This window comes from Neomonachus schauinslandi, chromosome 11, assembly GCF_002201575.2.
Source record: "Neomonachus schauinslandi chromosome 11, ASM220157v2, whole genome shotgun sequence".
Taxonomy (NCBI): Eukaryota; Metazoa; Chordata; class Mammalia; order Carnivora; family Phocidae; genus Neomonachus; species Neomonachus schauinslandi.
The window spans coordinates 9,107,966-9,120,714 of NC_058413.1; the positions used below are offsets into that span (position 1 = coordinate 9,107,966).

General features: G+C 53.3%; 2 protein-coding genes across 5 annotated transcripts; both read left to right on the plus strand.

Moving 5' to 3' along the window:
* The first annotated feature begins 217 nt into the window (after nucleotides 1–217).
* BSCL2 (BSCL2 lipid droplet biogenesis associated, seipin) lies at nucleotides 218–9,740 on the plus strand. Of its 4 annotated transcripts, none has more exons than XM_044919375.1 (11): nucleotides 218–313; nucleotides 1,772–2,088; nucleotides 3,846–3,927; nucleotides 7,113–7,256; nucleotides 8,094–8,228; nucleotides 8,387–8,484; nucleotides 8,617–8,758; nucleotides 8,883–8,949; nucleotides 9,121–9,201; nucleotides 9,301–9,381; nucleotides 9,523–9,740. In XM_044919375.1, the coding sequence occupies exons 1-11, from the start codon at nucleotides 239–241 to the stop codon at nucleotides 9,663–9,665; spliced, it is 1,365 nt and encodes a 454-aa protein (XP_044775310.1). In that variant the 5' UTR covers nucleotides 218–238; the 3' UTR covers nucleotides 9,666–9,740. The 4 variants fall into 4 exon arrangements, with proteins under 4 accessions (XP_044775310.1, XP_044775311.1, XP_021541165.1 ...); XM_044919376.1 differs by having other exon boundaries at nucleotides 8,883–8,937; nucleotides 9,103–9,201; XM_021685490.1 differs by lacking the exon at nucleotides 218–313 and adding an exon at nucleotides 1,085–1,126.
* Nucleotides 9,741–10,435: 695 nt separating this feature from the next.
* Nucleotides 10,436–12,367, plus strand: LRRN4CL (LRRN4 C-terminal like). The gene is made up of 2 exons (XM_021684933.1): nucleotides 10,436–10,554; nucleotides 11,120–12,367. The coding sequence occupies exon 2, from the start codon at nucleotides 11,125–11,127 to the stop codon at nucleotides 11,836–11,838; it is 714 nt and encodes a 237-aa protein (XP_021540608.1). The 5' UTR covers nucleotides 10,436–10,554; nucleotides 11,120–11,124; the 3' UTR covers nucleotides 11,839–12,367.
* The last annotated feature ends 382 nt before the right edge of the window (nucleotides 12,368–12,749 follow it).

Here is a 12,749-nt window from a genome sequence, read left to right on the forward strand (position 1 = left end):
CTGCTCATTTGAAAATCTGACATCAGCTGGGCAGTCGCCCCCCTCCTCCCTCCTCCCTCCGCTCTGACATAGCATGTAGTGCCTGAATCTTCTTTTCTTTCCCGGGGACTCTCCATTCCCTATATCCAGGAAAATGTGATGAGCTACAGGTATCAGCTTCTAGATCACCAACCACTTCATGTTCTAGCCACAAGTGACTCGAGTGGAAGATCCGGGGGCAACAAGGTACGTCAGGAAGATGCCTACAGAACAAGGAGAAGCTGGGGGAAAAGAGGTGTGCAGATACCAGATCAAAGAATCGGACAAAGAAGAGGTAGGGGGCACTGTGGGGAAAGTCTTTGGATGTTTCTTGAAATAGATGAACTCCCAGGGTGGATTTTGGAGTGTGGGTACTGGTTTAAGAGATTACATCCTAGGCCTGCAGGGTTGTGCTTGGTGCTGTGTGGAATGCGAAGATGTACACAATATTAACCTTACCCTCTGAGAGATCTTATTTGGGGTGAATAGTCATATATAAAATAGAAGGTACCGTCTGCCAAGATCTAGTGTACATAACGCGCTGCGGGGATTCCGAGGGAGAGTCCAGTTAGGGCCAGAGGAGGTCGATCACATTCTAAATGCTGGGGACAAAACAGGGAGCTGAAATGCTATCACTCTTGTGATAGGGGCCAGCCAGCCGGCCAGCGATGCTCTCTGCCTTGGACGCCTACGAGTCCAAGGAGCTGTAGGAGATAGAAATCAACGCCAGCTGGATGCCCGCCCCTCTTCCCCTTTGCGGGGGTTTCAGTGGCCGGTGGTGAAGGTGTGGGTGGAGGGCCCGGATTGTGGCCTCGAGGGGCAGGCTGAGGGGGATGCTGCTGACTCATAGCGTGCCCTGGGGCCTATCTTGAGGCTTGGAGGGAGGCGCCGGTCCTCTTGGGTCTGGGAAGGGGACCGTAGGGAGGGACCGTACGCAGCGCGCGGAGGTGGGAAACCCGCCGCCCGGCAGGCCCCGCCCCTTGCGCCGGACCCCGCCCTGGAGTGAGGTCCCGCCCCCCAAGCCACAGAGGCGGCCGGCGGAAGGGGGCGGGGCTGCCACGGGAGGCGGAAGTCCCTTCTCGCCGTTGCCCCAGCAGCCCGCGAGCTGGTGAGTCTGCAGAACCGCGGTGGCTGGCGAGCAGGGTTCCCTGCTGGCGCGGTTAGGTGGGGGCTCCGGACGCCGCGCCCACCGCCAGCCGGAGCGGGTGCTGGCGGGGGGCGGCCGTTGGCAGCAGGACGCCCTGCCCGGCGTCCGGCGCGGCCCTGTTGTCGGGGAGCGAGCGCAGCTGTGGGAGAAGAGAAACTCGGGAGGCAGTTATGGCCGCGCTTAGGCCGCTGGCTTTGAGTGCGGCTGTACGACCCTAGGCCAGTCGAGCGTTCTCTCGGTGCAGCCACCTGGCGGTGTGGACGCGGTGTCATCATGTGTGTAAAAGCCTTTTAAGGTGCTCATCTTCTGTATTATTATATGTTGTTATGAATGAGTTTCAAGGTGGCCTGTCCCAGAATCAGGTGTCCAAAAGACAAGTTCAGCTGAGTTGTTGGGGCGGTGGGGCCGAAGAAAGCACAGTGAAGGAAAAGGGAACGGGTAACTGGTTGAGAAACGCAATCATCTGGAGAAAAGCCATATGAAACAAAGACTTGGCTGTGTTTGGCTATCTCTGGTTCCTCAAAGCCAGTCCAGTAAGCTTGTCCTTTTTGTCCCCACCTTCCCTGGGAAAAGAGCCATTCTTTCCCCCTCTCTGTCTTTTTCCAGGAACCACCAGCTGCTTCATCCCATGGCCAAGGGTGGCGTCCAGGTGGCAGAGCAGCTAGGAACTCAAGGCCTGAACCTGGGGCCAGACACTCTGTACTCCCTGCCATGGTCAATGACCCACCAGTACCTGCCTTACTGTGGGCCCAGGAGGTGGGCCACATCTTGGCAGGTCGTGCCCGGAAGCTGCTGCTCCAGTTTGGGGTGCTCTTCTGTACCATCCTCCTCCTGCTCTGGGTGTCTGTCTTCCTCTATGGCTCCTTCTACTATTCCTACATGCCCACAGTCAGCCACCTCAGCCCCGTGCATTTCTACTACAGGTGAGAAGGGTCTTCTACCAAAGTAGAGGAATTCTTTGAGAGAATTGCTGTCAGGGCCCTTAGAGCTTATTCAGTTCAACCCCCTCATTTACAGAGGAGAAAATTTGAGCCTTGTGTGTTTATATGACTTCTTACCTTTCACAGCCCAAGGCTGAGGAGGTTCTGGGTTGGTAGGGCTCTAAGGTCCTAGTTCTACCTCTGGTTACTGAAATTTGTTAAAAAGAAGAAGAAAATTCCCCTTTTAGACTGTCACTGTGAGGATCAGTTCTGTTTGGGTTGGGTCAGATCTCGCTCAGGGCCACTGTAGACCTCTTAACCAACCAGATCCCTTGGGTCATCTCAGAACTAACTTGGCCTTCATTAGAGAAGGTATTAGGAAAGCAGCAAGTTACCTTGTACGTGACTTTCTCCCACTCCCGATAAACCCACACAATAGAGATTATGGAAACACAAGGTGACAGGGTACGTAAAGTCCCAGAGTCCTGCTTCTCACCTGAGGCCTCAGTTCCTTCTGATTTTACAGACCTTGCCAGATTCTCTCCCTTTCTCTTAACAGTGGCAGTAGGACCAATCAAGAGATGCTGATAGGGGCATTGTTATCAATGGTCCAGAGTCATTTTTTTTTTTTTTCCTGTCTTCAGTCCCTGACCATGAACTGTACTTTCTTAAGTCATAGCTACTTAAACTTTTAGGAGGCATGATCTCATGAACACTTTGGCCCTTCTGCTGTAAAAACATGTATGCACGGGGGCACCTGTCTGGCTCAGTTGGTAGGGCACATGACTCTGATTCTTGATCTCAGGGTCGTGAATTCAAAACCCATGTTGGACGTAGAGCTTACTAAAAAGTGTGTGTGTGTGTATATGTATATATATATATATATATACGTACACACACATAAATGCACGCCCATGTGTAATCTTGCTTACAAGTTGAGATTTGTGAGCCTCTTAAAGACCATCTGTGGGGTCACCTGGGTGGCTCAGTTAAGTGTCTGCCCTCGGCTCAGGTCATGATCCTGGAGCCTCGGGATTGAGCCCCATGTCAGGCTCTTCGCTCAGCAGGACGCCTGCTTCTCCCTCTCCCTCTCTTGCTCACTCTCACATAAATAAAATATTTAAATTAAAAAAAAAAAAGACCATCTTTGGATTCCTTGGGAGGAATTTTCTCAAACTAGGCCCCAGAATCTGGGGATAGGACCCAGGAATCTGCTTTATTGTTGTTGTTTTTTGTTTGTTTTTGAGAGAGAGCATGCGTGCACGCCCGTAAGTAGGTGGGAGGGCAGAGGGAGAGAGAGAATCCCAAGCAGAGTCCGTGCCCACTGGGGAGCCCAACAAAGGACTTGATCCGAAGACCCTGAGATCATGACCTGAGCCGAAATCAAGAGTTGGAGCTTAACCGACTGAGCCACCCAGGTGCCCCCAGGAATCTGCATTTTTATCAAGCTCCCCGAGTGAGTCTTTAGAAACACTTTAATCTGAAACTATTCAACTAAGTGTTCATTGAATCCCGTGTAAGAATTTCTGCTCTAACGAGAGGAAATAATCTGAAGTAGCAAGAAGAGAATGAAAGAATTGTTCAGGTGTCTTGAATCTCCTGGCTGCATTTCTTTTCCATCTCTCTCTGACAGAGAGAAGGGTACCTGTTCTGGAAGAAGGGATGGGGGACAAGAGGGAGCCCTAGGGGGCCAAGGAGGTGTACGGACAGGTAAGGCAGACTCTATAACTTAGTGGAGTATCATCCCCATTCTCATCTAGGACTGACTGTGATTCCTCCACCTCCTTACTCTGCTCCTTCCCTGTTGCCAATGTTTCGCTGGCTAAGGGTGGACGTGATCGGGTGAGTATGGGAGCTGAAGAGACGTTTCATTAGCGCTTTGAAGACTTGAAATCGGAGGGATTGAAAAGACCTGGCGAGCAGGGATTGAGTAATAGAGACTCAGAGGAAGGCTCTCAAGGAAAGGGAGGTTAAAGAAAAAAGTCTGAACTGTGTCGCAGGCATCTGCCTGTCGCAGATGTTAGCAGTGCCCTTTTCAGATTGTTTCAGGCAGGAGATGTGTTTTAAACCTCAGTGAACCTAAATCTGCTATTTCACTGGACGAGGATGGAATCCACCCAAGAGTTTTGAAAGCCTGTATGTGAAATTATGAAACTCTTGACAAATCTGTGTCATCTGCCACTACAGAGGGTGTATGCCAGGGGAGGGGCCAGATGCCAATAGGACCTCAGCGAACCCGGAAGCCCTGGGAAATGCAGAATGGGAGTGCGTCTGTTTATAACAGGCAAGCTGGTGGAGGCTCTGAGAAGAGAGGAGGATCCCTGCATGCTTCAGAGGATCGTTGGAGCATCCACATCGTTTTTGCTCACCAGAGTTGTTTGAGTTGTTAGTCAGCATCGTAATTCATAGTCATCAGTGGGCACACGTACTAAGAATGTTTAAATCATATGAAAAAAAGAAAATGCTTTTTTAAGTGGTTCATGGGAGGACACTGCCTGACACAGGATAGACCTAAATGGTCACTGAAGGGAGGAGTGTAAGCTGTAGCATCTGGGGGCCTCTGGGATTGGTGTTTAGACTGGCCTTGTTTGGCAGTACGAATAGCCTGCTATGTGTGTCCTGTGACCACTTCCACTTGACCAGGAGGTAGCCATACACCATCAAGAAGACTTACCAGGTCTGAAGAATTGGGTCCCAAATGGATGTAGTGACGTGGAAGGTTGGATATTGTAAGACAGAGATTTATCCTTTTGTTTTATTTTTTTTTATTTGAGGTGTGGGGAGCAGACGAAGAGAGAATCTTAAGCAGGCTCCACGCCCAGCTCGGAGCCCGACAAGGGGCTTCCATCTCCCCACCCTGAGATCATGACCTGAGCCAAAATCAAGAGTCGGACGCTCAACCGACTGAGCCACCCAGGCGCCCCGAGATTTATCATTTTAATCCAGCTACTCAGAAAAGGAGTTTGGAGATTATTACAGAATCTTTTGTGGAGATACTGATTCGATGTGCTTTTGTGGCTAAAAATAGTAATAAATAGACTACGTTGAGAGGGAGCTAGAAACAAAGCTACAGTCCAGCTACATACGACAATATGTCTGCCCCTGAGATGGTGCCTACCCTTGTGTGGCTGCCTGTTGCAGAGATCCTAATGGTGATTCAGGGAGCCTAAAAATTGGGTGTGAAGCTGCTGGATGAGGAAGGAAGGGAAAGATGAAGGGTGAGGGGAGATCCAGTATCAGGGTCTCCGATCAGGGTAGTCCCTGATAATTGAAGCAGGTTGATCATTTTGCCCATTTACAGTGAACGTTTAGGAAGGAAGGAATAGAAGAAATAATATGTGTATTTTATGTGTAACACTGCTAGAAGATGGGATCCTGCTTTCCAGGAGCTCACAGGATTGATAGAGAAATCTATATGCTGCATTAAGTAGCAAAGTGTAAGACGCAGCTTCTGCATTTCAGAAGAATTTGTGAAGAATTTGAGGGATCACTGTGAGACTGTGGAGATGGTGAGGCTCAAAGTGGACTTTGTAAGGAGGGGTGGACATTGTGTGGGTATGGGGGAACAGAAGGAGAATCTGCCCATCAGATGTGAACAAAGGCATGGAGTCATTCACAAGATTCTGGTGGTCGATTCCGTGGATCCCGTTGGAGGAGATGATGTTTAGACAGAATTACTAGTTTAAAAACCCATATAAAACAGCTTTATTTAGAGAAAACTCACATACCATAACAGTTCGCCCACTAAAAATGTGTAGTTCAGTCATTTTTAGTGTATTCACAGAGTTGAGCAGCCAGCACCGCAGTTAATTTTTGAGCATTTTCATCACCCCCAAAAGAAACTCCTACCCGTTAGCTAGCAGTCACTCCACATTTTCCTCCAACCCACTCAGAGAACTACCTATTAAAATGTATCAGGGGCACCTGGGTGACTCAGTCAGTTAAGCATCTGGCTCTTGATTTCAGCCCAGGTCATGATCCTGAGAAGGGCCCTGAGAGATAGAGCCCCACATCAGGCTCCGTGCTGAGCATGGAACCTGCTTAAGATCATCTCTCCCTCTCCCTGTGGCCCTCCCCCGCCCTTAAAAAATGTTTCAACGAATTCAGTGAAGCAGCTGGCGTCATCTGGCCTCTTCCAGGGGCTAGAATCTCATGGAATCCATTTTTTCAACAGATAATTCATTCTGAAAATAAGGATCTGTACAAAAAAGACTTTAATAAGTGATTTTCCACCTTTTACCCTAGTGATAGTGCTCAGAGCACCCTCAGCCATATCTGGATTTGGGGGGTGGTTCACTGTGGGCTTTTTTTTTTTTTTTTAAACCCATTCCCTTTGTTTAAAAACAAAAGCTTTACTCTTGCCCCTGTGATTCTTGTGTATCACCCTGAGGAGGGTTGTGCTCAGATAAGAATAACTGAATAAAGGATTAGAAGAATAAAGGAATGGTCAGGAAAAACCAGGGTATATTTGGTGGCAAATCTTTAACCTTTGGAGGTTAATCCCAGTGAAGAAGCCTTCCCACTAGGAGTCTCAGGGTTCTATCAATAGAAACAAGGTAAGGGACCCAGAGTGACATAAAGCTGATCTGGAGCCACGGTGACCGGGAGGGGTGACTTTGGAGTTGGTGCACACCGCTACAACTTGGTTAATTAATAATGTAAGGGAAGGCAGGCTGGGCCCAGGGGTATGGCCTCATGGGGACAGAGGCCTGAGTCACAGATGGCCCAGTTGGCAACATGACGGTTCACTTTCGGGAAAAAAAAAAAAAAGCGACACAGCCTTCCTCAGAACAGAGCGGACTCTGATTCAGCCAAGTCACAGGATGCTGCTGATCTCAGAAGTGGGAGGGATCTGGCTACCACAAGAGGGCAGCACCTTCCTGGGATGAGAGACTGAGCGGCCTGCTGCGCTAGCCAGGGGATTGGGGGTGGCAGTGTTTGGAGGGATGGGGGGGGAGATCGATCAGAGACAGTACAATTTGAAATATATATATTTTTTGAAAAGAGACGGGGGCTACCTTGGGCAGGTGCTGATGTATGGACAGCCGTACCGTGTCACCTTAGAGCTTGAGCTTCCAGAGTCCCCTGTGAATCAAGATTTGGGCATGTTCTTAGTCACCGTTTCATGCTACACAAGAGGTGGCCGAATCATCTCTACTTCTTCGCGCTCCGTAAGTGTTCCTGGCCTGTCTGGGAGGGTGCCGAGGTGACAGATGTCAGAACGTCTGGGTAGGGCTTCAGGAGAAAACGTCCTAGCTCTGAGGTCACAGACTCATCAGGATAGGGAAGAGGAGTCAGTTTACCAAGCCAGACAGACACCCAATATATCTGATGAGCGTGTCCAGCTTTGGGGGAAAGTCTAAGAGTGGAGCCAAAATGGGGTTCTTTAGGGCCCCAAAGATCTGGAATCCTCAGAAACATACCAACTGGGGGGGAAAAAGAAAAGAAAAATACTAGCTGAGAGACAGCTTCTTTAACCCCTTGGTTACAAAGCATTACCAACGGGGCATGTTAGTAATAGTCCCGTAGCAAGACTAGTTTGGATCAGGTGAAGAAATGTACAGTGCTTATGAGCCCATAGTGGGTCTTCAATAAATACTAAGATTCCATTCTTATATGAATTATCAACAGAGCCACATGATGAAGCAAATCTCTGAATGTCTACATGGAGAAAATTTCAGGTGGTGCACTGAAACTTAGTCTATTCTGGATGGTAGAACTGCTTGGGGGAAAGATCAGAGACCGTGTGGGGCTTAACCTGTGCAGGTTCTTCGAAGAAAGGAATGGAGACATGGTCAGGCAGGACAGGCTTGTTACTCAAGCAGCTGGAATGGTTGGGCCAAGGGTAGGGGGAGCGTGGTAGGAGGTGAAAAGGAGGGAGCGGGGGACCGGAGGAAGAAGCCGGCTTCACAGGCGGCTCAGGAACCTCGGTTGAGGGGTGGGTAGGGCTGTGGAAATCGGAGGGGGGCGGGTACCTGTCCCCAGCCTCTCCCTCCTGGCCCTGGCAGGTGATGTTGCATTACCGCTCAGACCTGCTCCAGATGCTTGACACGCTGGTCTTCTCCAGCCTCCTGCTGTTTGGCTTTGCAGAGCAGAAGCAGCTCCTGGAGGTGGAGCTCTACTCGGAATACAGAGAGAACTCGGTAAGGGGTGAAGGAAGACTAGAGACCGCTCTCCCCATGAGCCCAGGGTTCTGCCTGAGGAGCCTCTGGGCTCGGTCAGCCACGGAGATGCTGGGAGTGGGCTTCACACTGGGCTGGTAAGCATCGATCGCGGCCTGACCTTCCCCTCCCCTCCGCAGTACGTGCCGACCACTGGAGCGGTAATCGAGATCCACAGCAAGCGCATCCAGATGTACGGGGCCTACCTCCGCATCCATGCCCACTTCACCGGCCTCAGGTGAGGCAGCGCCGGGCAACTCCCGCGGGAGCCGTCCTTCAGTGAAACTAGCTTGCGCTTTCCTAGAAATAATCTCTGCGAAGTGAGGAGGCTAGTGCTCCCCGGTAACCGCCACGCTCTTACCTGCCCCAGGTACTTGCTGTACAACTTCCCGATGACCTGTGCTTTCGTCGGCGTCGCCAGCAACTTCACCTTCCTCAGCGTCATCGTGCTCTTCAGCTACATGCAGTGGGTGTGGGGGGGCATCTGGCCCCGACACCGCTTCTCTTTGCAGGTCACAAAGGACCTCCTCCCCCTCCCCTTCGTGATCCTTTGACTGAGGAGCGGGCTGGGGCGTGGCCAGGGCCGGGCCCCAGGGGCCTAGATCACACTCTGGGCTCCCTCTTTCTCCCGCACAGGTCAACATCCGGAAAAGAGACAGTTCCCGGAAGGCAGTGCAGCGAAGGATCTCTGTCTGTCATCCAGGTAGACATGACGGGAAGGGGGGGGGGCGCCTGTGTTACCCAGTATGAAGCTTTAGGCCCTCACGGCGGGGCTGAGGGGCAGAGGGCAGGCTGGAGGAGGTGAGCTTGGCCCCGCTGCCCGGGTGCAGCCGCGGTAGCCCTGCCCCGTCCTCTACCCACTTTGGGGGCATAGGGCCCCAAGGCCAGGAAGAGTCAACCCAGCTGTCAGACATCACAGAGGACTGCGAGAGCCCTGAAGATCCCCCGGGGGCAGGTACGTGCCGCAGCCTGCCCACCCACCCTCCCCAGGAGTCCTCAGTTGTCCCCTTCGGCCTCTTCTCGTCTGACCTCTGCCTTCCCCCTGTGGCTGCAGAGGATCAGCTCCCTGAGGAGGAGAAAGCAGACCAGCGGCCCTTGAATGGAGAGGAGGAGCTGGAGCCAGAGGCCAGTGATGGTGAGGGGCGCTCGGCGTGCGGCTCTGGGTGGGGTGGGGGCGGCGTGTGCATAAGGGAGGCCGTTATATTGGTTGGGGGAGAAGAGACCCTGGTTACTTAATTTCCCATTTGGGATTTTGTTTCTCCCTCCTCTGGCCCAGGTTCGGGCTCCTGGGAAGACGCGGCTTTGCTGACCGAGGCCAACCTGCCTGCCCCTGCCCCTGCCCCTGCCCCGGAGACTCTGGGCAGCTCTGAACCCTCTGTGGGCAATCTCCGACAGCGCCCCACCTGCTCTAGTTCCTGAAGAGAACAGGGCAGAGTCCTGACATTCCAGTCCTTTCTCACCTGACCCCTTCCCCAATAAACTATTTTCATGCCAGTTGCTTGCCTGACTCCTTGAAATGGATTCAGGGCCATTTGAGAACCCTGTGCTCCCCGGGCAGCCTCCCCGCCCCCCTGCATTGGAGGAGGTTGCCTTGTCAGGGGCTGCCTGCCGACAGGGAAGGCCTCCAGACCTGGACTATCCTAGGTACAGCTGTCTCCATTCACAAGCCTAGAAAGTCCAAGGAGAGAAAACCTACCCGGCCTACTCCATCCACGTGACTCTGGGGAGGGGGATCGTGTAGGGCGGGTCTGGAGAGCCAGGCTGCATCATTCTGGCCCCTGCACCCCTCCCTTTCTCTGTCTATTGGGAGGCAGAAGACAGGAAATGACTGCCATGGATGTGGTATGATTTCTACCGAAACAGCATTTTGTAGCCCAGGCCCCATGCGGTCACAGTTGTTTTCTTCTCTGCTACCAGCCAGGTGGCCCTCTCTCCTCACCCCTCCACATAGCCTCAGCCCTCTGATCCTCTGCTCCTGGCTGCCGGCCACATTCCACTCCCGGCTCCCAACCCAGGCATCCTGGCCTCCAGATGAAACAGCTGCTGTGCCTCCTGCCCCCCATCCCTGGCCCCGTGACTCAGGCTCTCTGAAGGGACCAGCCCCGCTTCTTGGCATTCACCGGGAAAGGGGGGGGCAGGGGAGGGGGCCTAGGTGGTGACATCATAGTGGAAGGGTATAAAAGCTTCGAGCCAAAACAGAATTGAAATTGAAGACACTGACTTCGAGCCTGTGCTCCCGGGGTCGCCCCGGCCGCACCCCCACAGACCTCTGGTTGGAGATTTGCACCACTGCGAGACCTCCCCGCTGGTGAGGGGCTGCTGGGGGCCAGGGAAGGGGAGGGGTGGGAAAGGGGGCAGCCAGGGACTGGAGTTCCTTCGACAGGTGGGGAGGATTCCAGGGTCCTTAAGTTTCCCCCTTCTATTCCATCCCTTCTTTCTCTTTTCTGTGCGCTTTGGGGTTTTTGCGTGTGTCGCTGACTGATAATTGTTTTACTGAGATCTTTTCTTTGGGTGGCAGCTGGGAATTATTCCACCTTTCTTCCCCAGGCTGAGTAAATCATTTCCTCTTCTTTTCCCCTCCAGCACTTTGCTTATTCATTAACTGTTTCTGGGATTTCACCATTGTGGTCACACACCCATCTCTCGGGGCAGCCCACATTTGTCCCCCCCACCCCCGGCCCTCCGAAACCAAGTCCATAGGCTGTTCAGAAGTTGGTTGACAAATAAGTGTGTCCACCCCCTTTCCTCCTCTTTCCTCTTCTCTTCTTGGCCCCCAGCTCTGTGTCCCTGTCCCCAGAGGTTTTGTGGAGGGAGGGGGCCTCGAAGGCATGGGGTCTGGACAGCCTTTTCCTCTTCACCTCCTTCCCTTCCAGACCCCATGCTGGGCTCTCCCTGCCTTCTGTGGCTCCTGGCTGTCACCTCCTCCTTAGTGCCCAGAACGTGGCCCTTGGCCCCTCAAGACCTTACGGAAGAGGAGGAAGATGAGACCTCACGGCCGCCTCTGCCGGCTGTCCTCTGCGACTACGACAGTTGCCGCCACCTGCAGGTGCCATGCAAGGAGCTGCAGAGGGCTGGGCCGGGGGCCTGCCTGTGCCCCGGGCTCTCCAGCCCTGCCCAGCCTCCGGCCCCGCCGCGCCTGGGAGAGGTGCACGTGGTGGCCGAGGCCGGCAGCGCGCTGGTGCGCTGGTGTGCGCCCCCCTCCCCGGTCCACCAGTACTGGCTGCTGCTTTGGGAAGGCGGTGGGGCTACCCAGAAGGGCCCCCCGCTCAACGCCACGGTCCGCAGAGCAGAACTGAAGGGACTGAAGCCCGGGGGCACTTACGTCGTTTGCGTGGTGGCTGCCAACGGGGCTGGAGAAAGCAGCGTACCGGGGGCAGGTGGGGAGGGCCTCGAGGGGGTGGGTGGCCCTGCTTTCGGGCCCTGCGGCAGGCTGGCCGTGCCCCCCAGGCCCGTTACCCTGGTCCACACGGCCGTAGGGGTGGGCACGGTGCTGGCCCTGCTGACCTGCTCTGCTCTGGTCTGGCACTTCTGCCTGCGCGAGCGCTGGGGCTGCCCCCACCGGCCGGCCTCCCCACCAAGAGCAGGGCTCTGAAGCAGCCTGGGCGCCTCTCGGGCCCAGCTGAGCCCAGGCTTGCAGAGGAGAGCTCGGCCCGGACTCCCCTGGGCAGCCCGGGCGCCAGAGTAGAAGGCCAGGCGCCTGGGGCCCCAGCTGAGTCTCGGTGCTCAGCCCCTCGGGCTTGTTCGGGTCCCAAACTTTCCGTCCTGCTCCAGGCTGAAAGGAACGGAGAGGGGTTGGCAACCTTGTCCTTAAAGGACCAGAGAGTAAATAATGTAGGCTTTGCAGTTCCAGAGGATAAAATCAAAGATAATATGTAGGTGCTTCTATGGCCATGTAACCATGTAAAAACGCAGAAACCATTCTTAACTCATGGGCCTTTTCTTTTCAAATCAGGCCCCGGCCATACTAGGCCTGTTGGCTGTAGTTAGCTGATCCCAATCCCTGTCATAGACCCTCAAAAGGGCCCTGTCACATTGGTGGCTTCGGTGGGATTTTTGAGAACAAATTGCTTCGGGCTGGGAGCTTGGGGAAAGACCACTCCCTCTTTTACCTTTCATTTCGATATTGAAGATGGGCACACCTGAGTCGGAACCCACCTGTGTCTGACGTGGGTGAAGATAAATGACTGACATGGGGTGGAGAACCAGGGACTGCCTAAACTGCTGTCTGGGGCATTTCCCAAGTCCAAGGATGTCCCCCACTTTCCCTCAGTCTGTGTCTATCGTATATTCACTGTACCAACATTAAAGGAAATATAAAATGAAGCTATTTTCATTTTTTCTGACCCTTTTAATTTCCCTGTCCACACACCTATTTCTCAGAGTACTGTATACTTTTAAATTTATCTTTAACTGGATATGGGGCGCCCGAGTGGCTCAGCTGATTGTGTCAGACTCTTGGTTTTGGCCCAGGTCATGATCTCAGGGTCGTGAAATCGAACCCCG